The 27,139-nt window shown below is 38.1% G+C and overlaps 1 protein-coding gene across 5 annotated transcripts in view; it reads left to right on the top strand.

Annotated features, from left to right (window-relative positions):
- Positions 1–21,909, top strand: part of HECW2 (HECT, C2 and WW domain containing E3 ubiquitin protein ligase 2) — a 149,950-nt gene extending 128,041 nt beyond the window's left edge. For all 5 annotated transcript variants that reach the window (XM_085227670.1, XM_085227671.1, XM_085227673.1 and 2 more), the window contains 10 exons: positions 596–716; positions 2,888–3,001; positions 6,607–6,759; positions 8,677–8,775; positions 10,675–10,804; positions 11,418–11,564; positions 12,126–12,240; positions 12,969–13,054; positions 13,768–13,880; positions 19,235–21,909. In XM_085227670.1, the coding sequence (XP_085083796.1) occupies positions 596–716; positions 2,888–3,001; positions 6,607–6,759; positions 8,677–8,775; positions 10,675–10,804; positions 11,418–11,564; positions 12,126–12,240; positions 12,969–13,054; positions 13,768–13,880; positions 19,235–19,346 (1,190 nt within the window). In that variant the 3' untranslated portion in view covers positions 19,347–21,909. The remainder of the gene's footprint in view (positions 1–595; positions 717–2,887; positions 3,002–6,606; positions 6,760–8,676; positions 8,776–10,674; positions 10,805–11,417; positions 11,565–12,125; positions 12,241–12,968; positions 13,055–13,767; positions 13,881–19,234) is intronic.
- The last annotated feature ends 5,230 nt before the right edge of the window (positions 21,910–27,139 follow it).

The raw sequence follows: 27,139 nt of genomic DNA, 5'->3' as shown, positions 1-27,139 counted from the left end.
AAGTAAGCTCACTTAGATGAGCATTGCGTATGATTCTACAGTTACAAATAAAATGCTTCATGAACTTAAAATTGGTACTGTTTCCATTCTCCCTTGTACTTTCCCAAGGGAAAACTTCCACTAGGGAATTTCAATAAGTTTCCATAAGGCTTGGTATATTCAACAGCAGTACAGTGGGTGATAATTTTTATACTTCATTTCAGGGGTCTTAGTTTTGCTGAGAATAATAAAAACAGAACAGAGCACAACATGTATCTCATGAGCATGAGCTGTTTTGAGGCTGAGACATTCAGTGTCCTTGACAAACAAAAGCCTTTCCAGTTGATCATGCTATTTTTTTAAATCAGTCTTTTGCATTCACCTGGATTTGCTCTTTAAGATGTGCTTTAGAAAGATGATACTATTGGAAATGAGCAATGAGAATGTCTTGGATACAGAGCAGATTTGAAGATACACAGCTTCTACTCATTTGTAAGAGTGACTAAACCAAACACATACCATGCCTTTTGCTGTTTCAGGAATCTTTTCAGGAGATGATAGGACATTAATCAGTTCATGCCAGTACAGCTCATTCTTTGCTTATTGCTTCCTGCAGGTACTCAGCGTGCCAATGCCCGAGCTCCAGCTCCTTACAAAAGAGATTTTGAAGCCAAGCTGAGAAACTTCTACAGAAAGTTGGAGACTAAAGGATATGGACAAGGCCCAGGGAAATTGAAGTATGTTAAAGAATCTCATGAAACTGGATTTGTAGCTCAGGAAGCTTGCCTTGCCTATCCTTGCACGTCTGCAAGCATCCTCCTATTAGAAGGAATGCAGACATTGTGGTTACCCTCACACTTCTGGAAATATAAAGCTTGTCATAAGAGATTTAATGACAGCATGTGATTCACAGCAGAGGATACAGCAAATTCTGGGCACTTCTTTGCTGTATCAATTCCAACTACAGTTTTATATGAACAACATTGTTAATACAGTGACAAATAGTGCTTTGGAAAAAGCCATCCAGAAGAGGAGGCTTCTGAACTCTTCCATCGTAGCAGTTGCTGTGATATAAATAATTATGTTTTCCTCTGTTTTTTTTTCTGTTGGAAAAATCAGTTGTGCTTATCTTTTGTACATGTTTGCCACTGTTGTTCATGTGGTCCTCTTTGGTAAAGAGGTGTTCTCTTCTGAGTTGTTTACAAGTTTTTAAAAATTCTTTAAAGAGGACTGGTAAATTATTATTCATTTCCAAGTATCACCTTAGAAAACTGCTGATATTTTTAAGTTCAGCACTCTGAATGTTGGAGTGCTTAGGTGAAATCTTTTGTTTAGTTGGTAATCATGTGATGACATACTGATACATTAAGGATCATCATCATCAGAGATACTTTCATAATTTTGTAAATCATCAAGTCTTGTTCCAGGTAAAAAACTCACATAGTTTAGGCAAATCAAAATCAACTGTAATGAGAAAGTACACTTCCTCCCAAACAAGTTCTGATTGTCTCCCTCCACTACGAGAAGTTAGAACATTTGAAAACCCTTTGTTCTGTTACAGTTAGGGATGCGTTTTCCCCAAACAGTCACTTCTTACATTTTGCAGGAATTTATGCAGAGCTCAGACTTTCTTTGTGTTAAAAAAAATTCCACAATCAAAATGGGGTTTAAATGGTGATGTTTAGACAGTCCTAAAAAGCAGATGTCAAACATAATTTTCCTATAATGTAATTAAGTCATAAATGCTTAAAGATTAATCAATGAAGATTTTGTCATAAATATGTGGACAAATAGCTGGTATAAGAGAATGGTGTTTGCTGTGAGATCTATTACATTTCTTGCACTTTTTTTTTTTTTTTTCCTGACCCGTTTGCCATCACACTGGGTTTTTTTAAAGCAGGAAAGCAGCTTGGCTTTAAATAGTTTTCCCTGGGTTCCCAAGCACATGCTGACGTGCTCTTTACTTTCAAACTACAGCTCCAGCAGTTTTCCTACTGCCTGTGTTTTCTTATTGCACTTGCTGTTTCCTGGCTTCCTCCTCTGCAGGCTAGCGCACTGCAACCACTGACTGCTGCATGAGCAGTAAGACCAGCAAGGGCTTTGCAAGATAGCATGTGGAGGGGCAGGTTGCCTCTGTGTGGGGCACAGATCCAAGCTTGGGTCTGACTGACTGATCAAACACATGCATAAGACAGTATTTGAATGTAAGACAAGCCAAGTTTCAGGAAACTAATTAAACACAGTTCTTTGGCAAAGGATGAAATGTTTAAGTAAGTAGGATTCTTTCACCTTGTATTTCAGATCTTTGTGATGTCTCCTTGATTTCACAATTTTTCTATTAAAAGATTCAGAGTGTTTTTATATGTGATGTCTCAATTTGTTTCTTTTATATTTTATTTTATTTTATATTGGATGTCTCAATTACTGTTCCTTCTAGTCTTGTCGTCTCATCACACCTACACTAGGGATAATGTAGAAGTGTTCAATTTTGGAGTTATCATTCGGTGATTTTCACAAAGCTTTATCTGTTGCCTTGATAAGAGATTGATTTCTACATAAAGAGTTAGATTGTTGCTTACAGTAAGACTAATTTAGAGGCCTAGCCTTGCAAAAGAATTTTAGACATACTGAAAATGCTCATTTCAGAATTTTTCCCACTGGGGTCTTAATGTAAGAAAAAAGTAGGGTGGAAAAATCAAAAGAACACTTCTTTGTAGAAGACATATTACTGAAATGTTCAGTAGATGCTTCCAGGTTCTAACAGACAGAAGCTGCCTGGTGTGGATCAAATTCTCTAGCAAAATGGCTATCAGGGCTCTAGTCATCCTGTACCTTCTAGTGTAAGTAGATATTTCCAAGCGTGGTTCATATTCATTAATTATTGTTTCAATATTGTTTTGCTTTTCAGATTAATAATCAGGAGAGATCACTTGCTTGAAGATGCTTTTAACCAGATTATGGGTTACTCAAGAAAAGACTTGCAGAGAAATAAACTTTATGTCACGTTTGTTGGTGAAGAAGGGTAAGTAGAATAGGGAAGTAAATGTAATCTCAAAACTGTCTTGCAGCTGTGCTGTTTCGCTGAAGTTTTTGTGGACTAGCGTGAAAAGAGGAAGGACTGTGGTCAGGAAATGCCACATTTACAAGCCTAGAACATACAGCTGTTCAGGATGACTGTTTTAGGCTTTGTGAAATATAATGCATCCTGCCTTTGCAGAAGTAATGCATGTGTTTATGTGAATTTTCACAATAGTTAGTGTGTGTTGTAGAGAGTTGCTGGGAAAGCAAAGAAAAACAAACTGCTTTTTTCTGTTATTCATATTTCTTTTCTGTCAGTACTGTTATTGTATCTCTAGTGCCTGTTAAAAGACAGCTGCCATTTGCTGGAGAGGGAATGCTTCCAGAACATTCTAGGTGCTTAATCCCTAATTACTTTCTATGGCAGGATCTGAAAGCCCTCAGTGCTGCAGGAGGGTCTCATCATCTTTCTAGGCCAGGGCCTGCTTCACAAATCAAAGCAATTAGGCTGTTGCCAGTTGTCAATAAACACAGATTTTCCTGGCATTACAGAGTCACTTCAGAGAATGCTCAATCTATGTCTGATGAAAATCTGATCTCTTATAGATTGTGAGGTATATGTTACTTGGCAAGATGTGGTCAGATTTTCTTTGCAAGTGTAAGTGGAACGACGTAGTAATTACCCATTTTTGTCTCTTATTTTGTATCCCCTTTGTCAGCTCCTAAAGCCTTTTGCACTAGGCACAAATATTTTTATGAACACATTTCATGAGTGTTTTTCTGAAGAAGTTGAAAATTTTGTTCTCTGATATGTAGGAAAATGCAGCACACAGCTCTTGGACTGCTGTAGTATGCTAGATTGCCATGCAATGTGCAAGTCTATTTTTTAAATAGATAAGTTGTTATAGAGACATCTCATACAAGATTAGATTATTTTGAAAACCGTTTAAAGTTTACTCTGAGCTACTTACTGCTAATAAAGACCTGGTGAAGTCTGAAAATGTTGACAGCTGAGAGCCAAGTGTGGACTTGCTCATATAAATAATATCACTATGCTGTCTGAGGAGAAACTCAGAACTGGAATGACGAGGCTGATGCAGGATGAGATTACAGTATATTGATGGAGCAGGGTGGGGATGCAGCAACGAGGTCTCTTTTACAAAGCCCTACTGGCCTTCACTTTTGCAGCTGCAGCCTCAACTCGGATTTAAAAATGAAAGGGAAAATTTGAAAATCATATATGAAATAGAGACTGATCCAGATAGACTGTCTCCCTTCATCAGACATCAGGCTTTTGCATTTCATCATTTAGTACAGCAAGTTGAAGAGTGACCTAGAAGTGGAGATGACACATACTGTTTCCACTATATCTAGCTGTAAACAAAACTCTCTTCTTAGTGGAAAAGAATGAGTTAATGGAGTAAATTAAAATGAGGTCAATTCTCTATTTACAAATCTGTGCTGTGAATGAAGAAAGGATATGTGCAAACAGTACTGTTTCATCAGAGATGGTGCAAGGATATGTATCACATTGAAATATTCATTTGGCTAGGTGTAGAAAGACAGGTCAGGGTGGAGGAGAGGAGGAAAAATACTGGAGGTGAATCTTTTCCTAGTTGTTTCTCCTTTTTTTGAAGAAAATTCATTGGAAGTTTGCTGTTGCATTGCTTTTCTTCTTGGTAGAGAGGTGTAAGACTCAATCCTCTCAGATGAAAACAATCTGAGAAACTTGTTGGTGTATATGTTAGTGAGTAACACAGGCATAGTTAATTGCCATTCGTACAATTTTTTGTAAATCTCATAATGTTTATATTTTCCTTGAACCTTCAGTTTCTACAGTCATGTAACTGCGATGCCAGTTTAATGGTTTTTGTATTCATACTTTATTTGGGGAAAGTGAAGAAAATTTTAATGCAAAGAATATGATTTCTTAAAGTTATTTTTCCTAAGTTCTGTGAACTATTAGCAGAAGCTGGTTTGTGTTTATAGTGATAAATCTGAAATATTAATGGTGCTTCCCAGGAGACATGAGTCACGTTGCCAACAACATATTTCTCTGCTCCTGAATACCCAAATGCCCTACAGTTGCAGCTGCTGTGCGGTTGCATACCTCTTGTATGAAGTTTTCTCACCCTTGTGCCAAGCCTTTAATTGTGGGATAAATCTGACTGACAGTGCAGGACTCTCTTGATTGATTTATTTAGCATGACTCACAGTAACAACATGTACCAAGGGAGCTGTATGCAATAGTTGATAGTCAGGCACACAGTTTCTGTTCCATCTTCAGTTTTCATAGTGAGTCTTATTATCCCAGAAGTTCGTAAGAGTCTTCCAGACAACCCTTTCTTGATCTGGTATTTGTGCCAAGACTAAGATCTGACAGTGTCCATGATATCAAACTGTTATTTTTTCCTGCAAATTGAGGATGGAATCTTCCCTTCTTGCCAGGGTAAGAATCTGTTTCAGTACTTTGCTTCTGAAGCTTAGCAGAAGCTAAGTGCTTCCAAATGACTGAAGGGAAAATATTTTTCCTTCAACAGAAGAAAGAGGCTTTGTCCTTAAGTTGATAATGGTACCTTGCTCTTATTCTCCTAACATCGTCATCCTCAGAAAGAACTCTCATCTGTGTCTATCTTCTTTTAAAGTTCATGAGCTAAAACATTAGTAGCAGGGGTCCTATGTGAAACCTGACTTTATGATGCTTTTGTCTGTGTGTTGTCTTAGTACTAAAGCAAGACCTTCATAAAAGTCAAGTATGAAATTTTCAAGCTATCGAAAATCTGTTTATTAGGGCTATAGTAATCTTTCCTCCCCATAGGAAAACCTCTGGTTTTCTTCCTCTACCAAAGCATTAACTTCATACTTAACTCATTTTACTGGTGACCTGCAGACTAATGTCAAAACTCAGACTTAGTGCTTTGTCAGCAGTGAGTTTGTTTATGATACAAAAAGAGGTTTAGATTCCTTGTTCATTAGTACTGGCATCTTGGAATAGCAAGAAAAAAAAAAACCAACCCAAAAACAACAAAAACAAAGGAAATACGCTCTTCAAAAGACATTTAAGTGCACTGAACTTGGAAGGCAGACAAGAAAAAATTTAGACCAAGAAAGAGAAATCACATAAGTAGTATCAATTGGTAGGAAAAACAGAAATATTTTCCTTCAACTGTCCTACTGTTGTAAGTCTGCATGGTCAAAATATGGTCATTTTCTATTTTCATTCTTAATTTTTCAGATGCAGAGAGGTCTGATGTTGCCTCTTTTCATGTTTCCTCTTCCTCCCCTCAGACACTTCTTGCTTTCACATCCATTTATTTGGTTATATTCTCATGGCAAAAAAAACAAACAAACAAAAAAAAAACAACATTACAGCTGGAGCCAAAAATTTTTATATAGAGCATTTCCTTCCAGTCCTCCAAGTCACTGCATTTCAGAGGATCTTCACAAGAACTTCACATCCCTTGGCATTAAGCAATCTGCTGGATAAGGGTTCTGGTTAAAGTCTTAGGAAATTTTAATGGAAAATGTACTATAAGGAATGTAAATTCAAAGAAGTGTTTCTTTGCACACAATAAACACTGTATAGTAATGTCAAGTTTCTTTTTAAAGGTTGGACTACAGTGGACCTTCAAGGGAATTTTTTTTCCTAGTGTCTAGAGAGCTCTTCAATCCATATTATGGTTTATTTGAATATTCAGCCAACGATACCTATACAGTACAAATAAGTCCCATGTCTGCTTTTGTAGACAATCACCATGAGTGGTAAGAATTATTTTTTTTTCTTTGCTTTTCAGATATCTTTGTCTTTTCTGCTGTTCCCATTTGCAGAGAATGCTTATATTTGCTCAGATGTGCAGGACATAGTTTGATCTTTTTAACCAGCAGCAAAGTAATTGCATTTCTATAGAATTTCCTCATTTTGTTTTCTCTCGTGGTGGTTTTAAATGATCTTATTTCTCACAAGGTCAGCAAAAGTGTGGTTTGGAACATGTATTGTGGGATTATCTCACAGCACAACATTCTGTGTTTTTTGTACTTCAGCAGACAGTCACTTCATGAAATCAAAATTAACTCCTTGCATTAAAAAATGCATTAGATTTTGGCTTGTTGTCAACTAAGAATATTAAGAGAGATTTCAAGCAGGTTTTGTTGTATATTTGTTTATCTGCTGGAGGTATCTTAATTAAAGGGTTGATGGTTACATAGCTCTTAAGCAAAGACTGTACTATGTACACTCATACTTCCAGAATTGTGGGCAAGGATTTTTTAATCTCTTTTTCACGCTCATAAGACAGTTCAAATCATGCCATCTCTGAAAGTTTATAAACATTTGCTGTGAATATCAACAGACAGTTCTGTCATGTAAGCAGAATACAGTAATAATGGAGTGGCAACTGCTCATCTGTGTAGGACAGAGAGGTACTGGGCTCTTATTTGCTGGAAACTATTTGTGAAGAGTGAATATCTGAAAGGAATCTCATTAATAGTTTTTAAAATAAATAGAAAGTTAACTGTTGACTGTGTCCAGTAAGTTGAAGCAGCCTTCCTGTTGAACTCCAGTACAGCAGCATGTGAGAAAAGCAGAACAGTCGGGTGTTAGGAAGCTTCTGCCAGCGCTTTCTGTTCATCCCTGGCTTCTGCAGTGAAGGACCAGAGACCTTGTCTGTGGTGATGGAAGTGTCACCCCACTCTTTCCTTCTTGGGCATGCTGGTGCCAGTGACAGTGCTGCTCTTGTATAGCCTCAGGGGATTTGGAGTGCATCTGTGACAAGCAGTTATACACAGAAGGAGAAAGCTCTGTGTCACATCTTGCAGAGCTTCTGTACAGGCAGGTATAATAAAATCTTAATCTTTCAAAGTAAAACATGGCTCAGCATGCATAAATTTTAAGAAAAAATGAACTTCTAAACTTAAATCTAGTTCCAAACATCTGTAGGATTTTTCACAATAGATCATAATTCTCACAAGCAGATTTGCCAAGATGCTCCTGTTATGATGTTATGACTTCGAATCTATCAAACTCGCCCCAACCATCCTTGTATACTCATCAAAATGAAGACAAAGAGAAGAAACAGAAAGGGAAAATGAATGTGATCACATTGACATGAGGCTCTGAGATAAAAAATAAAAATAAAAATAAATGAAGTAAAATAAAAAGCTTCTAGCCACTGTTTTTGAAAACACATACAGAGGATACAGAGGTCTATAGTCACCAGTCAGAAGAGGGAGCAAAATGCCACTGAATGCAGAAACATAGTGATGAGTGTGTCAATCTGGGGAAGTGTAGGAATCTTTAGCCTCTCAGTGGCACAAGAACAAGTTAATCATAGACAAAATGTGTAAAGAAAATGAATGTTTTGTAAGATATCTTATAAATAGCGTAGTCTGGCAGATGTTAAGTATGGATTGGGTTAAGTATGGATTTGACATTTCTGAGAAGCTGCAATGTAGATATCTGAGGGATTTTCCTCACTCTGCAAATTTGCTTTTTTTTTTTTTCCTGTGCTCTTTTGGGAACAAAAAAGAAACAGAAAAAAAGAAAAAAAACACCAACACCACAATTTAGACATAGCTATCTGACTTGAAAATGCTGTCTGAATGTGTAAACAAGTTTTGATGACAGAGCAGTATACAAACCACAAAGTCTCAGTACAGTGACCATAACTCTTTGTCTTCTAGGTTCAGGTTTAGTGGTCGAATCCTTGGTCTTGCTCTGATACACCAATATTTGCTAGATGCCTTCTTTACACGACCCTTTTATAAAGCCCTCCTCCGAATGTGAGTAGAATTGTTCTGTCTCCTTTTTGGTTTGCTTCCTTGCCCATGGACAATAGCATTTTGTGCATGGATATCTTATCCTCAAAATGACAGGCCTTTACATATTATTCAGTCATTTCATTTTAATCCAGCAATTTTTTAAAAGGTTACTTGTTGCTGGTTATGGTGTTAGCCTGTTACCTAATAACTTGGAATGCTCTTCATACTAATTTCATGCTGATCTGTATGATTTTTTTAAACAATACTATCAGTTTTTTTAACAAAATCTTACATTTGAGCTAGTAGAATGAAATGCTGTGGTTTTGTTCTAGATATTAATAGAGATGTTGTTCATTTGTCTAGTAGTGACTCATAAGATAGGATGTGAATCACTTCTTAACTTTGACTGCAAGACTTGAATTCTCTGATTGCAGACAGTCTCCATTTTGAGGAACTTTACTTTGATATGCTTCAGACTGGATTTTCAGAACTGCTAATGTTGTTCTGGCTTAAAAAATGTGAGCTGCACTTGCCCAGCATGTCTGGAAGTTAAGACATAATGAAATTAAGGCACTTCAATTGTTGTCCTCAGTTTCAAAACTGTTATGGAGAAGCCTGGAAGGTTATCATAGAATCTTAGAATCTTTTGAGTTGGAAGGGACACTTAAAGGTCATTTGGTCCAAGTCCCCTGCGAAGAGCAGGGACACCTGCATTAGATAAGGTTGCTCAGAGCCTCGTCCAGCCTGACATTGAATGTCTGCAAGGATGGGCATGTTTCTTCAAAACATCATGTATTTTACTAGAAAGGAGTAATGCATCCACTCCTATTGCATGTAAATATTTGAAGTTCCTATATGCTAACATTATCATTTTAATGAGGATGAGGACTTGCCCCAGATGAACTTTAATAACGATATTGTATAACTACCAAGTTAAATTAATTGTTTAACTTTCTGGTTCTCTGGGCAGGTAAGTGTAAGATGATGATGTGACTACTTTTGTATGCAGCCTGTTTTGTGCAATGTCCCCATCACAGTCACAGATCTTTTCTTTCCTCAGAGCTTAGGAGCCATCCAAACCACCTCTGCAGATGGAGCATTTTGCCCAACCAATCTGCTTTGAAATAGGGACTGTTACTGTAGGGTGTCACTTCAAGTACATTTGAGCGTCCAATAAAAAAAGTGCAGGACTTCTTGCTGACTTTTTGCATGCCCAAAAATGGTAGCAGGCAGGAAACCCTACAGACGAAAAGCAGCTTACATTTGATTAGCCCAAGTGTGCTGTTTCACAGCACAAGTTATTATCCAGAATTAAGAAGAATTGCAGAATTTGCTACTCCAGTATTAAATACTATTAGAAGCTCATGTGTTCAAATCTTGAAGTAACTGTTAAAGATAGCAACGGCAGTTGGCTTACAGGTTGGATTTATAAAAGAAGGACCAGGCATGGGGAAATATGGCAGAAGTTAAAGAAAAAAAAAAAGCTATTTTTGTGATAAGAAGACGATGTAAATTGAGCTCTTTGCACAGTGAAGGGACAAGAGGACCATAAGTGAAAAGGACTGTTACTAAAAACTTACAGTTTCTTCTCTGATTTCAAGTTTTTATCTCTTCAGTGTATATATTTTCATAATTTCAAAATATTCTTTACAGAAAATATGAGATGGATTCACTTAAAGCTTGAAAAGCAAGTAAATAAATTTTGGGGCCTTGTTAATGCGTAATTTACAGTTATACAGTAGCTGCTATTGTTAGGTAAATAAATAGAGATTTGAAATGGCATCTTCTTTATTCTGTTCATGTTTCTCACAGCTGACGTTACTCTCAGTCTGTTTTGCAGGACTGCTTTGAATTTTGCTGCTGAACACTACTGCTGTCATCTGTATTTGTGTGTTTTGTTTTTGTTTATGTTTATGTTAGACTCTGTGATCTGAGTGATCTGGAATATCTTGATGAGGAGTTTCACCAGAGTTTGCAGTGGATGAAAGACAATGATATACATGATATCCTGGATCTCACATTTACTGTAAATGAAGAAGTTTTTGGGCAGGTATGCAAGGTTCCTAATTCTTTTTCTTTCTTCTCCGTGTTCTACTGCTAGATAAGCATTTATGTGAACAGAAAAATGACTGTCATTCCATGCTGATTTGAACTTCTTTTTATGAAGTTTTGTTTGATGAAAACGATGTTGAAATTTTGGGAGTAGTTACTATTTTTTTGTTTTTTTTATTACCTATCAAAGTGTGTTTCTGGTTAACGAGATTTTCTGGAAACTATCTGAAATATCAACATTTTGGATTGCTCTGCTGGAGGTAGTTTCCATAAATTTAGTTGCAGTAGAGTTAGCATTCAAAGGCGTTGGAACACCTTTGTTAGGATAATATTTAGAGACTTTCCTACTTTAATCTTTGTAAAGATTTTTTTTTTCTTTTGAGCTTCTTCTAAATATAAATATAATATACTATATAAATTATACTATATAAATTATACTAAATATAATTTAATAAAAACAAAAAGATTTATTTTGTGTTCTCTTGTTTCACATATTCCAATTTGCTAAAGTGAATCTTCACTAATGCTTTTGAGAAATTATTCAACTTAAAGTTTAAATTGTTGTAAATATTTCTTTTATCTTAATAATGCTGTGATTGTTTTCTTATAAGATCACAGAACGGGAATTAAAGCCAGGGGGTGCCAACATTCCAGTCACAGAAAAAAACAAGAAAGAATATATAGAAAGAATGGTAAAGTGGAGAATTGAGAGAGGAGTTGTACAACAGACAGAAAGTCTAGTTCGTGGTTTCTATGAGGTAAAAAAAATCTTAGCTGGAATTTACTTTTTTTTATTCTCCCTAAATATTTTTATCCTTGTATACTTTTCCCAAATAAGTAGTCCCAAAACACTGCTGCATATATAATCAGAAGTGCCCTTACAGTATCTGTGTGTGTGTGCAAAAATCAGAGCTAGTCACTGACTTAAACTCTATGGTTCTTAAAACTGGGAGATACTTTTTGATCATTGTTTATATGATTAGCAGTGCTAAAGTGAGCAGTCTCTTTCTGCTTTGTGGTTTTTAGCGTATACTATACTCAGCATATCACAGCGAAGTGTATTTCAAATCTTTTCAATTCATATCTTACCTGCCTTATCATAAACAATTAAATTGGATGTATTGAACTCATTCACTATTATCTGTCAGTAAGTTTCTGCCCCAAGCACTGTGTTCCTCCAGTGCAACTGTTTGAAACTGCAGCTTCAGAAATAAAGCCTGGGCCTTTAAAAAGACAAAAAAATAAAATTATATCTATTCATGAGACAAATGTTACCTGATAAATGTTTTAGTAAGAGATGAGCCTTTTTTCTTTCACAGGTGGTTGATGCAAGGCTTGTGTCTGTATTTGATGCAAGAGAACTGGAACTGGTTATAGCTGGAACAGCAGAAATTGACTTGAGTGACTGGAGAAATAATACAGAATACAGAGGAGGTAATATCAGTTTTTATTTGTTCATTGACTACTGGGGATCTTGGAATTACCCAGCTTCTAAGATACTAACGTATTATCTTGTGAGATACACCTTCAGTATCAACATCTGTATTTCTCTGGTTCTGTTTGCATTAGAAGTTATTTTGTCCATTTTAGTTTTCTTCAATGCTTCCCCTTGCAGCTCTCCCCTTACCCTTTTTGTTGGACAGCATCAAAGAGCACAATTATCCAAAGACAATACTGTACTCAGAAGCATGCTACCAAAGCATCACCCAGACATTGGAGACCAATAGAAATGGTATTATCCATTCTTAGTAGGGTCACCTTTTCTTCTTTTAAGAAGATGAGAAATAATCCCAAGGACTGCAGTCTGGTTGTTAAGAACTATAAAAAGCATGGGGAGATTTGAGAACTTCAAAAGAAATGTTGCAGTTTAAAATACATAAAAGGCAAAGCGTTGGAATGTTTCAAGAATTCTATTTCCTATTAATGATGGATTAATGAAAGATATGCGTGCAAAAGAAATTTAATTTCTTTTTGACATTGTAAATTGATTCTCTAAGATTTGTAAATATTTCAGGAGGCGCTTTCTATCATCTGCCTTTTGCTGCATGTGGTTAAGAAATGCAGCATTACAGTGAGGAGGGCTAAATTAGGAAAGACTTATTCACTATTCTCTCAAATACTTTTGTAGCATTAAAGCTATGAGCATCTTCTTGTTTTAACAGGTTATCATGACAATCACATCGTAATTCGGTGGTTCTGGGCTGCTGTGGAAAGATTCAATAATGAACAACGACTAAGACTTCTGCAGGTAAGAAATCAACTGTTCTGAATAGAAATTGTTTGTCTCTCTAGAATTAGTTGCTAAACTAGTTTTACCTAAGATTTTGATATCCAAAAATAATGATGATGCTAGTAATCTGAACAGCATCAGATACTAACTTGTAATAATTCTAAGTGACTGAAGCTCGCAGTCTGTATTCTTATTTAAATTTACATCTGATCATTGAGTTACCCATATGAGTAGAAAGAAGGAGCATTTAGCTATTTAAGCGCTTTACTTCAAAATGTATTCCTTTTCTTATAGTATCTACTGCTGTTTATAATGATATTGAAATGCACAGGGCCAAAAAGGCCTTACACAAAGCCTACGTGATTATTTTTTCTTAGTTTCTCTTCATAAAGAATAAAAACAGCAGGGGAAAAAAAAAGACTTATGCCTAAGCTAAAATAACTTGATATTAATAGTGTTTTCTCTTACAGTACTTGTGTAGGATAATTACCCTTATCCTGGCTTTCAGAGAGAACCCTTTGAAGGAAATTTATCTGGAAAGTTGTCTCTTCTGAAGCCCTATCAGGAAACGACCTGTTTTCCTTTATCCTGCATTTAAAGTAGCATTTATTACTTGTGTCTCACAAATTTCCTTATTTTGCAAATGCTCTTACGTAAGCATTTGGACTTCAGTGAGTATGCTGACACAAATTCCTAACTGGCACCATCTGATCCTTTCTTTGTGCTGGCAGTTTGTTACAGGCACATCCAGCATACCTTATGAAGGATTTGCCTCTCTAAGGGGGAGCAATGGGCCAAGAAGGTTCTGCGTAGAGAAGTGGGGGAAGATCACGGCCCTTCCAAGGTATAACCATGTGTAAAAGTTGCATTAGTGATGTTAATACTAGAGTTACTTTGGAATAGGAGTTACTGGAATGACAGATAAACAAGCTGTAAGTGAATAAGCAAGCACGCTTTGCTTTACATGAAAACTTACATCCTCATTATTCCACTGTCACACATTTTCTTTTAAATCTGTTTTTTTTTTGGTTTTTTTTTTTTTTCCCTCACAGAATGGATAAGGCAACATAACTGTAGCTGATGTCTATACTTGAATGCTTTTTTGGATGGGAAGCTATATTAGAATGATAATCAGTTGTATTTTTAATTTTGCTATATTTTGTTTTGTGATTACTTACTGAATGTTGCAAGGTGGCTTTCCAACACAAGAAGGGTATGTCTGATCAACAACTCTTAAATGCGTCCTCCAGCTGAATGTCAGAGGCAGGGACATCTCTAGGGTGGCTTCTGCCTGCAGAACCATTAAACCACACTTTTAAAGTCAATGAAACAGAGATGTCACTGTGAGATCAACCGACATAGCAGGAGGCCTTTAAACAAACCCATTTTACCACCTTACCTTACAAGCAGATTCTGGAAATGGTCCAACAAATACTCTATATCTTTTGAAAGCTTAATAATAGCTGGTAGTCAGATAAGCCTACTTTATAATCTATTATGACCTATGAACTAGTTTTAATTATATTTAAAAAGAAAAAGCTTTAATTTGTGACTTCAAAATCAAATTATTTTTCTTGTAGGTTTAAGTAGGAAAATGAATTGTAGGAGCCTATCTCTGTATTCTCTAGTACTGAAATTCCTGGTGTTAACAAACACAGACTGCAGTGTAGAAAAGGTCAGGACATGCCTGAACAGGATGATCAGAATTTCCTCCGAAAAGGTTACTCAGAGTCCTAATTGTAATGAACAGAAGAATTAAACTACTTCCTGTGGAGCAGCATGGAGCAATCTGTTAAGAATATAAACTGCTACATTCAGTTCAGCTAGTAAGTGGGAAGTGCCAGCTCCTCGAATTTAGGAGAATCATGAACTTGAAGTTTAACTTATGATACTGTTGTTTAGGGAAAATTTTATTTCTGTCTGTGTGAATAGCTTTTAACACACTTATAAAAATGGGTGTTAAAATAACCCAACATTACAAGTTGTTTGTTAACTGTGTCAAACATCTTAAGTTGTTATGAACTGGCAATTCCTGACATTCATGTGTAGAACTTTGGTCTCATAAAAAAATAAATGGTCTTCCACGCTTATGCTTAAGTGGACTAAGCCCTCAGCAGAAAGCTGTATTTGCATTTTTAAATATTTAGTTCCTGCATACAGTCTTAGCTTCAGCCTAAGTCTCACTAGTTTCAGCCTGAGTCTTGCCAACTTCAGGGACTTAGTGTGCAAACACCAAGTAGTACTGGCTGGAAGGTAAGACATTGTTAAGAGTGACCCTGAATAGTGAACTTAGAAGAGGTTTCCAAATAAGCCCTGTTTGTAAACATGCTACTGGATTTGCTGAGAATGCTACACTGGGACTCCTTGACTCTTGCTGATTCTCAGGTAACAAATGCATTGTTACACCTTGCAAATTGCCCTTTTGATTTCAATGGGAGTGCTTGTAAACTCAGGTAATGCTTGGCATGAGGGTGGCAAAAGCTAGCGTTCAACAGGTCAGTGGATTTTTTTTTCTTCTATATCTAAAAGAAGTACAACACAGCTAAAAGCACACAAAAATAGCCGTCCCTATCTCTTCCTTATTTTGAGACACAGAAGACAACTGATACAGTTATGTAGGTATGTGACTGTAGTCTAAGAGCTGTGAATACAGACACAAAACTATTCATTTGATGTTTATGTAATTTACACTTTTCTGATTGCTGTGTAATCAGTTCTGCTGGATCAAAATAGTGAGATTTCTGTGAGGCATATCAGGTTCACAGAATCTCAGCGTTTGGAAGGGACCTCAAGAGATCATTGAGTCCAATCCCCTGCTGAAGCAGGTACCCTGCAGTAAATTGCATATGTAGGGGTCCCGCCGGATCTTGAATAGCTCTATAGAGGGAGGTTCGACATCCTCTTTGGGCAGCCTGTTCCAGTGCTCCATCACCCTTACTGTAAAGTTCTTCCACATGTTAGTATGGAACTTCCTGTGTTCAAGTTTTAGGCCATTATTCCTTGTCCTATCACTACACACTACCAAGAAGAGCCTGCCCTCATCTGTTTGCCTCTCACTTCCCTTTAGATATTTATAAGCATTTACCAGATCCTTGCTCAGTCTTCTCTTCCCCAGGCTGAACAGATCAAGGTTACTCAGCCTTTCCTCACAGGGGAGGTGCTCCAGGCCCTTCATCATCTTTGGCCCTAAGTTATACACAGATACAGGCTGGGCTGAGAATGGCTTGAGAGCAGCCCTGAGGAGAAGGATTTGGGACTGTCGGTTGCTGAAAGATTCAACATGAGCTGGCAATGTGCGCCTGCAGCCCAGAAGGCCAGCTGTATGCTGGGTTGCATCATGAGAATTGTGACCAGCAGGTGGAGGAAGGTGATTCTGCCTCTTTACTTTGCTCTCTTGAGACCAACCTGGAGTACTGCATCCAGTTCTGAAGCCCCTGGCACAAGGAGGACATGGAGCTGCTGAAGCAGGTCCAGAGGAGGGCCACAAAGATGATCAGAGGGCTGGAGCACCTCCCCTATGAGGACAGATTGAGAGTTCTGGGGTTCTTTAGCCTAGTGAAGAGAAGGGTCCGAGGAAACCTTATAGCAGCCTTCCAATACCTGAAGGGGCCTGCATGGAAGCTGGGGAGGGACAATGGCAGGTCGCAACTGCATGAGGGGAAATGGCTTTAAACTGGAAGAGGGTAGATTTAGACTAGATATTAGGAGAAAATTCTTTACTGTGAGGGTGGTGAGGCACTGAAACAGGTTGCGCAGTGAGGTTGTGAGTGCCCCCACCATGGAAGCACTTAAGGTTGGGCTGGATGGGGCTGTGAGCAACCTGGTCTAGAAGGAGGTATCTCTGCCTATAGCAGGAAGGTTGGAACCAGATGATTTTAAAGGTCCCTTCCAACCCAAACCATTCTCCGATTCTATGATTTCATTACTCTAATACTGTTCAAATTACAATGAAGTGAAGCTTAACTGGAAATCTGGACTTCGGGAACCAAGATGTTTTTCATGTTGTCCTCAAATGTGAGTCTGGGAACACGGACATCTAGTTTCTGCATGGTTTGAGATGCTGGAGTGGGAAAATGCTGTCCAGGGGAACGGAAAAAAAAACAACAATCAAATAACCTTCCTTCCTGAAGCTTTAATAAGATTTTCGTGAGGGTGAGAAACACATACATTCCCCCACTAGACCAAGATCTTAAGTTTTTGTCTTTTTTAATGACTTGGTTTTCCAAAGTAGGTGATGATGTTCTCAAAATTGCCTTCAAAATTAAGATAAAACTCAATTCTCTTAATAAATGTAAACAATATGCCAAATTGCTATTAAGCCTTTGCTAATTATATGCTATGTCTTTTGTAACTTGTGGTTTTACAGCCCACACAGCATGATCCATACTTCTAATGAGTGGTTTCCAGCAGCAGAAGCATGTGGTTAAGCTGCAAATTGCATGAGACTTCCACAGTTTACTGTGATTGCTAAGCCCTTCCAGACACCTTGCCCCAATTGTCCATTTGCTGCCAGGTCTAAATCAGCCTCTTCTAAGTGGAAGCTTTTATAGAAAAAGAAAAATACACTGTTAGTTAGTTTTTGAAAAGGCAAAACAGAAATGCAAAGAAAGCTTTCTTCTAAGAGCCTCAGTGGGATGGCAGTGAAGAAATTTTTATTGGGCTTCTAGAGTTCATGCTGGGGAAATGTTCTCTTCACTGTGCAGCATATACTAGCGTTGTACTTTCAAGCATACCGTATTTGGGGGTGCAAAATTCAAAAAACTTTTTAAAAGTGATTGCATATTTGATATTTCAACCTGTTTGTAATGACAGCATGGCCTTCTTTACTGTGTATACTTTTCCTCAACCTGATATATTTATGACACTGTAAGACTGCTGAGTTTCCCCCTTCCCTGAGTGAAGAGCCACTTAAAAGCAGCAGTTAATAGGTTTGGTACCATGGAAGGCAGCACTTTCTGGCTTAAAGGAAGCTTATTTCAGGTCTGTTGTAGACACAGATTTCTGGAAGTGGTTGGATTAAATGAGGAGTTGCATTCTCTGTGAGGAAGGATCTGGGTCAGACCTGTCATTCATGTTACAATTTATACTTAATATGGGCCACAAAGATTAAGGGCAGGTCACTTGCCAGATTTGCTGTATTTAAATAGCTGTGAGATGTGCTTTATCATGAAAGTATAAAATATTTCTAAACAGAGACCTGCCAAAATACAAGATGATCTTAATCCTCTAAAATAAATCCAAAATGAGGCTTTGGTAAAAAGCTTCCAAGTGGAAAAGATACCTCCTCTAGCTTCCCATTATTTTTTTCTCAAGAAGCCATCAAGTTAATAGCTTTATCTATTTCACTAGAACTATTTCACTGTAGTATTTTAGAAAGTATTATCCTTGGCATGCCCTGGGGTCAGGCAATGATACCCAGTATTCTACTAAGAGAAGAAACATACATTGCTTCCCTTTTTATTCCTTGGAAGAGGTCTCAAGATTCAGTTCAAAGATGGACTTTGGAAACAGAAAAAGAAACCAACCACGTGGTTTTTCTTTAAGATGGCCCAGTGGTGTTCTATAGCTGTTTACATAGTTCTTTGTAATTACAAACAGTAATTCTAAAGGTCATTGACTTGCTGGATCAGATACACAGATATGCTTGTGCTGATTTACAACATCTTCCCAGAAACACAGTCCATGCTGAGGAAATGTGCAAGGAAGAGTGTCCTATTTATCTGTCTTTAATTACTGTGGGATTGTTTCCTTGAATATCTAGCATATTGATTAATATTTCATCAATACGTATTCATCATCCTGCAATGGATTACAAATACAGTATTCAACTATCATACATATTAAAAAAAAAAAACAACTCATTTTAAGATACATTTAAAACCAAGGCTTCGTGACAGACTGCTTGAATTGTATCATGTTACAGCATTCTTGTCTCATGCACATTTAATGGGGGGTAGAATTTATCCCATGTCTTTTGAGCTGTATGTTTCTGAGTGCCTTAATGAATGCATCTTATTGGCTTATTATAATCAGAGAAATGTACATTAAACTTCACTACTTGTTCAGTTGGAAAACATCATTTGAGAGAACAAAATCTTCTGAAAGAACACTGGCCATCTATACAGAAGCGCATATCTGTCTGCCTAATTTCTTTTGTTTAAAATAATATACTTATTTACCTCCGCCTTTTCCCCTCAGGGCTCACACTTGTTTCAATCGTCTGGACCTTCCCCCTTATCCATCATTCTCTATGCTGTATGAAAAACTGTTGACTGCAGTAGAAGAGACAAGTACTTTTGGACTTGAATGATACACAAACCACAGTGCCCAGCTCTTTGAACTTTTGTGGATCTGACTTCTCAAAGAATAAATGAACATTTCTATTGGATTTCAGATTGCCATTCTGATAATGAAGTTCCATGAAAGAGCTTATGAAGCAATTAAAAAACATTGTTATAGTGGCCAAATTCTCTACAATGAATCGGGAGTGTGCCTGAAGTGCAGGGAAAGCCGAGTCTTAAAATCTATGCTTTTTCAGGATAATCAAAGTTCCTATGTTTTGTTGTGAGCAAACAAGGAATGTGTGATCCCATGTTGTGGTCAGCCTGGCTACTGCAAAACTGACATGTACCTGAAAACTGGATTTCACCAAAGTTGATGAATAGAAAATTTAAGTCAAAATGTGAAATCATTCAGGCCTCACCTACCCAGTAAATCAGTGAAAAATCATACAATATACTTTTTTTTTTTTTTAATATATTCATGAAGGTACATTACTTAATGCCATATAGTCTAACAGCATATCTAGTACTTGATTAAACCTAAGACTACGAGTGCCTGCATGAGGTGCACCACAGAGTTCAAGTTCCTGGGGCAGAAGTGAATTGGAAGCCAAGTCAGCAAAGGATGAAACAACAATGGCTTGCATTAAGGAGGTTTGTGAAAATGTGTTTGCCAGTGCGTGTATGACAAAAGATGAGCTATTATAATGAATTGAATAACTTAATAGGACTGATTTTATGATTTATACTGCATGGAAACTATTTTAAGAAGAAACTAGCAACTTATCACAGCATATCAGGAAAAATAGTCCTAACACGGTGACTATTGTTTATTTTTATAGGTTCATTATATTATGTTTCTTAGAGTGTAAACAGGAAACAAGCAAACTAAAATGCTCTTTCTGTTTTTGTCATTTTCCATGCTTGAACAGACATTCTGCTGGTGTTTATTCTTTAAGCACTCTCAAGGGAAAAAAATGCCTTTTATTTTTATAAGAGTAAAAAATTCCCAGAAATATTTTGCACTGAATGTACCAAAGTTGAAGGGACATTATGATCTGACTGACAGCAAACTGCATCACTATCAAGTATCTATAAAAACACTTAGGAACCAGGCTTTCTTCACGGTGCCATGTCTATAGATATCAGGACTGTGCACATAAGTAATAATTTTATAATACTATATGTGATATTGTAATATGCATTTATTTTAAATGCAGCTGGATCATTTTTTCATGCATTGGATTACTTAATGCAGTGGAGTTTAGTACAGACATTTCATATGGTCCCCACAACTTTTTATTTGTACAGCACCACAGAACACTAGCTTATGTGGAAATCCACGAGTAATCTACTTTAAGGTGAGCTACTGGTCATTATGGCACTGTTGCATATCAGTGAACTCCCACAAGATGTAAACTGTTCCTTAGTCTTGCATTTTCACTGACAGTTTTCTTGCATTTTCACTGATAAATAGTTTTATTATCAAATGTTATTTGAAAGAGTTTTTATAGCCTATCAATCACTGCATGGACACCAATTTCTTTATGCTTAATTTTGCTGAAATACACAAGGCTTGCTTGCATCTATTTTTGGTACTTCCCTCCAGATGGTTTTGTGGAACACTAATACAGCTGCGCACCCTTTCTTGTGGAGCTGCTGCTACACAGTGCATCCACATTTTTTTAAATACCAGGAAGTTGCACTTGGATACTGGATGACAAGAACATGAATCTAGTTTTGTGCTAGCACTCGTGATAGCATCGAAGCTCAGCACGCTGTTTTGTGAGAAAAGTAGCCTCTGAGGTAAACTTAACTTTTCTGCTTTGGAGACTCTTGAAAAGGCATCTCAGGGAAGTATCCTGCTTGGTCCTGGGGAAATGTTTTTCCATGGATGTGAACGTCAGTAGAGGTGTTATCAGCAAAGACTGCTGTTCCGCCCTCCAAGTCAGAAATCTATGTGCAGCCAGGCAGCAAAGACTGAGGAAACCCTTCAGGCTTCCTGAGCAAACATTACACGTGCAAAGGAAAACCCAGTTGCAAAATCAGAGTGAAAGCCTTCTTTGATTTCAGGAATAATTGAGCTTCTGCGTGACATTTGGGACTCCATTAGCCAAGTAACATAGGCTTTCTTGCACTACTTCTGGCTGGCATGAAATAGCAAAGAGAAATCCAATCATGTCTTTCTACTTTTAGACATATATTTATCAATCTTTGCTAAAATTGCATGTCACAGATGCTAATGTGTATCTTTGTTCAGAGTGCAGATGAGCAGTAGGCAGGTCACTCCAGCATTGCTTGTGTTTCCTGTGATCCATTCACTGAGTAGCTAGAACTCCAGAACTCAAAGCAGAACACAACTTTTGCTTGGTTGAAGGACTGAAGAATTTTGTTTTTACAGTACTGTGTTATCTGTGGTCTAAAAAAGAGATTTCCCAGGTGGAAACTGTATCTAGAAGTTCTGAACCAGAAACTCTTTGGAATGAAAACTTATAATATTTGGCACAAAGTAAGTTTATACTACTCTGCCTTTAAATTATGCTTTTGTACAAATCAAGAACAATAAATGCATCTTGTCAGTTTTTATTTAAATATATTTTCTGCACACGTATGTTCAGTATTTAGACATACACAACTGAAAGTAGTCACGACGATCCATTATACTGTAAAGATGTGACAGGATCACCATTGCAGCAGCTGTAAAAAAAGTCTGGAATCCATGTAGCGTTAAGACCTGGAGAGACCGAGGAGAAGCTGCTTCTCGCTCTTTTGCTGCCAGCATTGCCTGGAGTACTCTCAAGAAATGTAATTTGAAAGTGAGAAGTTAGTTGCCCAAGTACAGCTACCCATGCTGCCTCAAGCACACCATGTGCTATATGTGATGATATAGGCAGTGTTCTTGCTGAAGAAATTAGTAGGGAAGATGTATGGAAAATGAAGTCTGGGCTCTCTGAGATCCCCACATCTCTTGGTTGCTGAGTGGAATTTCTTCTTTCAGTGTGGGAAGCCGTTTCCATTGAACACATCCCATGCGGAAGCCAACTTCCATGTCCTCCAGATGGCTATAGCTGGTGACCAGGGTGCTTTAGTTATGCAGTCCTGTGGCAGGCACAAGGGTCCAGAATGGAGAAAAGTGAAAAAGCATTTCTGAAAGCCTCGTGTCTCCTCAGAGATTCTGCATAGTGCTAAGAAGCTTTCCGCATAGGGAGGAAAAAAGCTTGTCTTCAGGAAGTAAGCAAAAGATTCCCTTCAGCTACTGTGTGATGAAAATTTGTGCGGGCTTCACCTACAGCATCTCCATCAGGCAGGAAGTCAGGCTGGAGAAGCACCCACAAAAGTTGAAGTGAGGTGCCCATGAGGTACTCTGCTTGCTTGGAAAGCTGGGCCATGTATTGCTAGCCAAAAAGCATGTGGCAGGCCCTTGCCTGCTGTGTGGCACCCAGCACCCCAAGGACCATGCCAACCTTCCTCTGGGGTATGCTCGTGCCAAGTTCAGCCTCCAGCAAGCCGAGGTATTCCTTGTGTGCTTGGTGCTACCTTTCATTAGCTTAGCCAGAATGCTCCTGAATACACTGGGAAAGCTCATAATCATTGAGCAGATGCAGTGTTGTGCCTACTGGAGCAAGCAGTACAGAATCTGCAAGAAGTACACATCAGCTTTCGGTCACAGCAGGTAGGAGAGTGCCGTCTGTTACGTAGATAGCACCACCAGCAAGTTGCAGGTTATCTATTGAAAGTATTCTTTCAGTCCAAAATAAAATCCAATTTAACACAGTTCTGCTGATTGGAAACAAACCTTTTCCCCACCCTGCTGTCCTGCTGTTTTTCTTTGGTATTCATCAAATATTTGCCCTCCTTTCTTTTTTTTTTTTTTTTTTCTTTTAAAATAATTGTGTTTGTCTGTGTTGTGAACCTATCATAAAAAGGTGATAATGTTGTTTAGAGAGCATCTAGGGTGAAATATATCTATTTATGCTGCATTCCCTGTAATCTTCAGGGAAACTAAAAGTTGAGGCAGCAATGTGCTGGCAGCACATCAGATGAAGTTTCTGGCATGAGATGAACTGCCAGAGCAGCAGACTGGCATTTTGCTTATTTTAAAATTATAGGAAAGAAAATAGTTTTGAGGCTTCCTTTTTATTTTTTATTTTTTTTTTAAGTCTCAACAACAACAAAAGCTTCCTTCAGAAGCATTAGCAGCAGTATCATCTGGTTACTAAATGCAGTCACAGCAGGGCTTGTTGCAGATGTTAACTGAGTTATTCCAGTGTGAACTGCTAGAGGTTTATGGAGATATCTGCAAGTACACTGTCTGTGGACTGAGGCAATCATTCATAAAAGGGGAATCTGTATTTGAATCTGTGTTTGAATAACCTGTGTAACTTCCTTACCTATAGCATAAAGCAAGTTAATTACTTTCAGCAACTGAAACATATTTGTATTCAATTATACTACCAGTTACATTTCTCTTGCCGCTGATTTTTTTTGCAGGGCTCAGGGGGATAATTTATTCTTGTTAGCACTAATGGGTATTAATAAGTATGATCTCCAGTCGTAAGATTATAAACTTAACCTTAAAAGTGTTACAGTTAACCTTGAAATAATAATACTCAACTATTGCTCTCATTTTCCCTTCTCATCTCTTCCTCGTTTAGGCAAGCATGTTGAACTCCAAGTGAAATTTCAGAGTAATTGCTCAAACCTGGCTTCTTAAACTGTTTGTTTTTTTGGCCTTACTATGCAGCCAGAAAGAACTGCAGAAGTGTTAGGGGTTAACTAGCTCACCTACTGCAAGTAAAAAACCTTTAAAATGTTATTAGCATGATTACAGTAGCTGCTATGGGACTAGTCTAGCCTTTTGCTTAAATATTTTGCAATAGAAAAGAATGTAAAGTTGAAATTCATTGCTTTCAGGAACAGTAAATATACACTAGGTAAATAGTGGTTTGGGGGGGAGAACTTTCATGTAAATCTAACAAGAGTTAAAGCCTTATTATGATCCATGCGACTAATACGCAAAATTGTCAAGCTGACCATATAAACACAGTTTTCACAGTGTGTTTTGGTTTAATTTTTGCATTTCTTTCAAATAGATCATTAGCTTCACAGTGCTTTTTCAGTTCAGCCTCATGCATACGTACTGGACTTCTAATATTTCAAATGTTCATTGCTATGAAAAAAATTTTATTAAAACATTTCTAGTGCTTTTAAAGTAATTTTACTATTAAAAAAAAAAAGGGGGGTTTTTTAGGTTAAAACTTCATTTAGGGCTCTGCTTTGCTCACAGCCACATTATGCTATAGGAATTTTAAGGTGTTTTAAACTCACGATTAATTTGAGAGTTCTTTTTGAAAACAGTGGCATTGTAATGAGTTGTTTGGCACTACTTAGATTTCTCCTGACCACATGTGAAAGGATGACAGTCAAGGGTTCCTCTGGAATTGTACAACCCACTGTCGCATCTGTATGTATTAAAAATGCATAGCCTGAGGACTATGTGAAAGAAGTACTACACACATTAACTAGTCTCCTTCTAAACTGATAATTGGAATCTCGAACTTACTTCCTTTATGTGCCAAATGCAGTCAGAGTACATTGCAAATGTAATCTGTAAGGAACAAATTAATGATAGATGTATTCCTATAAATCTCTTAAAGACATGGTGAAGGTGAAAGGGAGCCAAGCTATGTTTCCTCCAGACCTTCATTTCTTAAAAAACAAACAAAGTAAACTAACAAATAATGAAAATTGTTTTTTTCCTTAAAAAAAACAAAAACAAAAACAAAAACAAAAAAACAGAAACAAAACCTTCCAAAAATGTATCTATCAGCCCCTGCTAGAAAAGCCCTGTCTTACATAGAGGGCTTTTACTAAGCATTCAGGAGGTATACTGTTCCACTAATTTAACAGCCTTTTGCTGATAGCAACATAATCAGTTTTTAAATGTATTGACCTACAAAACTCCATAGGACGCTGATCTCCTTTATGTTAGGTTGCTTTCAAAAAGCTGGCTGTCCTCTCCCTTTTGCACTTAATCCTACATCACTCTGAGACAGTGCAGGTAGCCAGCATTTGACTGCAACTGTATCAGAGTTGCAGAGTGAGATTATGGTGGTGTTTTATTTTTCCATCCAGAATTAGATTAGTCTCCTTGCATGAACAGCCAGCCCCCTTCAGTCCAAATTGTTGGTGGGATCATAGTTCCTCTCACATCATGAATGACTGAAGAAAAAAGATCTCTTAACACCATATACAGAATCACAGAATCTCCTGTGTTGGAAGGGACCCACAAGGACCATGGAGTCCAACCCCTGGCTCCACACAGCATCGTCCAGAAGTCAAACCCCATGTCTGAGCGCACTGTCCAAACACATCCTGAGCTCAGGCAGCTCAGGGCCATGCCCGCTGCCCTGGGCAGCTTGTTCCGTGCCCACCACCCTCTGGGGCAGGACCTTTCCCTAACCCCCAGCTGACCCTCCCCTGACACAGCTCCATGTCATTTTCCTTGGGCCCTGTCATTGTCACCAGGGAGAGGAGATCAGTGCTGGCCCTCCGTTCCCTGTGAGGAGATGCAGCTGCCGTGAGGCTCCCCTCAGCTCCTCTGCTCTGGGCTGAATAAGCCAATGGACCTCAGCTGCTTCTCACGCACCTTGCCCTCAGACCCTTCCCCATCCTTGTTGCCTTTCTGATGCTGATAGTCTTATTTCCTTTTAGTACTGTGGCACCCAAACCCGCACCCAGTCTTGGAGGTGTGGCTGCACAGCACAGAGCAGAGAGGACAGGCCCCTTCCCCTGCCCAGTGGCAGCGCTGGGCTGGGTGCCCCCCAGAAGTGGTTGGCCATTTTGGCTCCAGGCACACTGCTGCCATCACCTGCCATCAGCCAGCACCCCCAGATCCTTTTCTGTGGAGCAGCTCTTCAGCTCTTGTCCCCCCATCTGTACGTGTATCCAGGGTTGCCCCATCCCAGCTGCAAAATCCAGGACATGATCTTGTTGAACCTTCACACTGTTGGTGATTCCCCAGCCCTCTGATGTGCCAAGATCTCTCTGCAAAACTTCTGCCCTTGAGGGAGTCAACAGCTCCTCCCAGTTTAGCACTGTCCATACATTTACTTAGAATATCTTCAAGTCCTTCATCCAAGTCATGCTTTTTTGGAAACCAGAGAGTTGATTACATATCTAAGTGTCAAACGTCTTTTGACTTTGGGTTTATGGAGTTCATTATGAGGCAGTAGTTTTTTCTAGCAATGTATTCTATCACCAGAAATGCCCCACTCCTGTGGTCTGATTCATGCTGTTGGGTGGAAGAGCCCTCACAGGGACACAGGTGAGTACGGATCCAGAGATCATGGCAGCAGGGATTATTTCTTGTAATAAAATCTGTGCCTTCCACAAATGAAGGCTTTGTCATACTGCCCTTCAACTGGTTTCATCCTTAAGATATTTCATGTTTCCATTGCTTGTGATACAAGCAGCTCCTCACCTACTCTGTCAACTACTGAAAAGCTCTCATTTTAGATCAGGAGCATTACAATTTGATAGTTAGAAATATTTGTAACTGTGTAAATGTGGTCAATGAAAGACAGCTTTGCTGAGACATCTGATTTAATGGCCACGCTGACTACAGTCAGAAATTGCAGCTGAGTAAATTTTGAAAAGATTACTGTATAATTAAGCAATCTCTGAAGCCTCATAACTAATGCTGGGGAAGGAAAGTAATTGTAGGTGCAGTAAATGATAAAATATGGCAGTTCCACGCAGCAAGTACAACATAAAAAATGGAGCCACAAAGCCGTTCTTGAGTGAAAACAACCGAAAGAAG

The sequence above is a fragment of the Meleagris gallopavo genome, chromosome 7 (assembly GCF_905368555.1).
Source record: "Meleagris gallopavo chromosome 7, MGAL_WU_HG_1.1, whole genome shotgun sequence".
NCBI classification, from domain to species: domain Eukaryota; kingdom Metazoa; phylum Chordata; class Aves; order Galliformes; family Phasianidae; genus Meleagris; species Meleagris gallopavo.
Note: the sequence above shows the minus strand (reverse complement) of the source record. Positions and strands in the feature narration are given on the sequence as shown.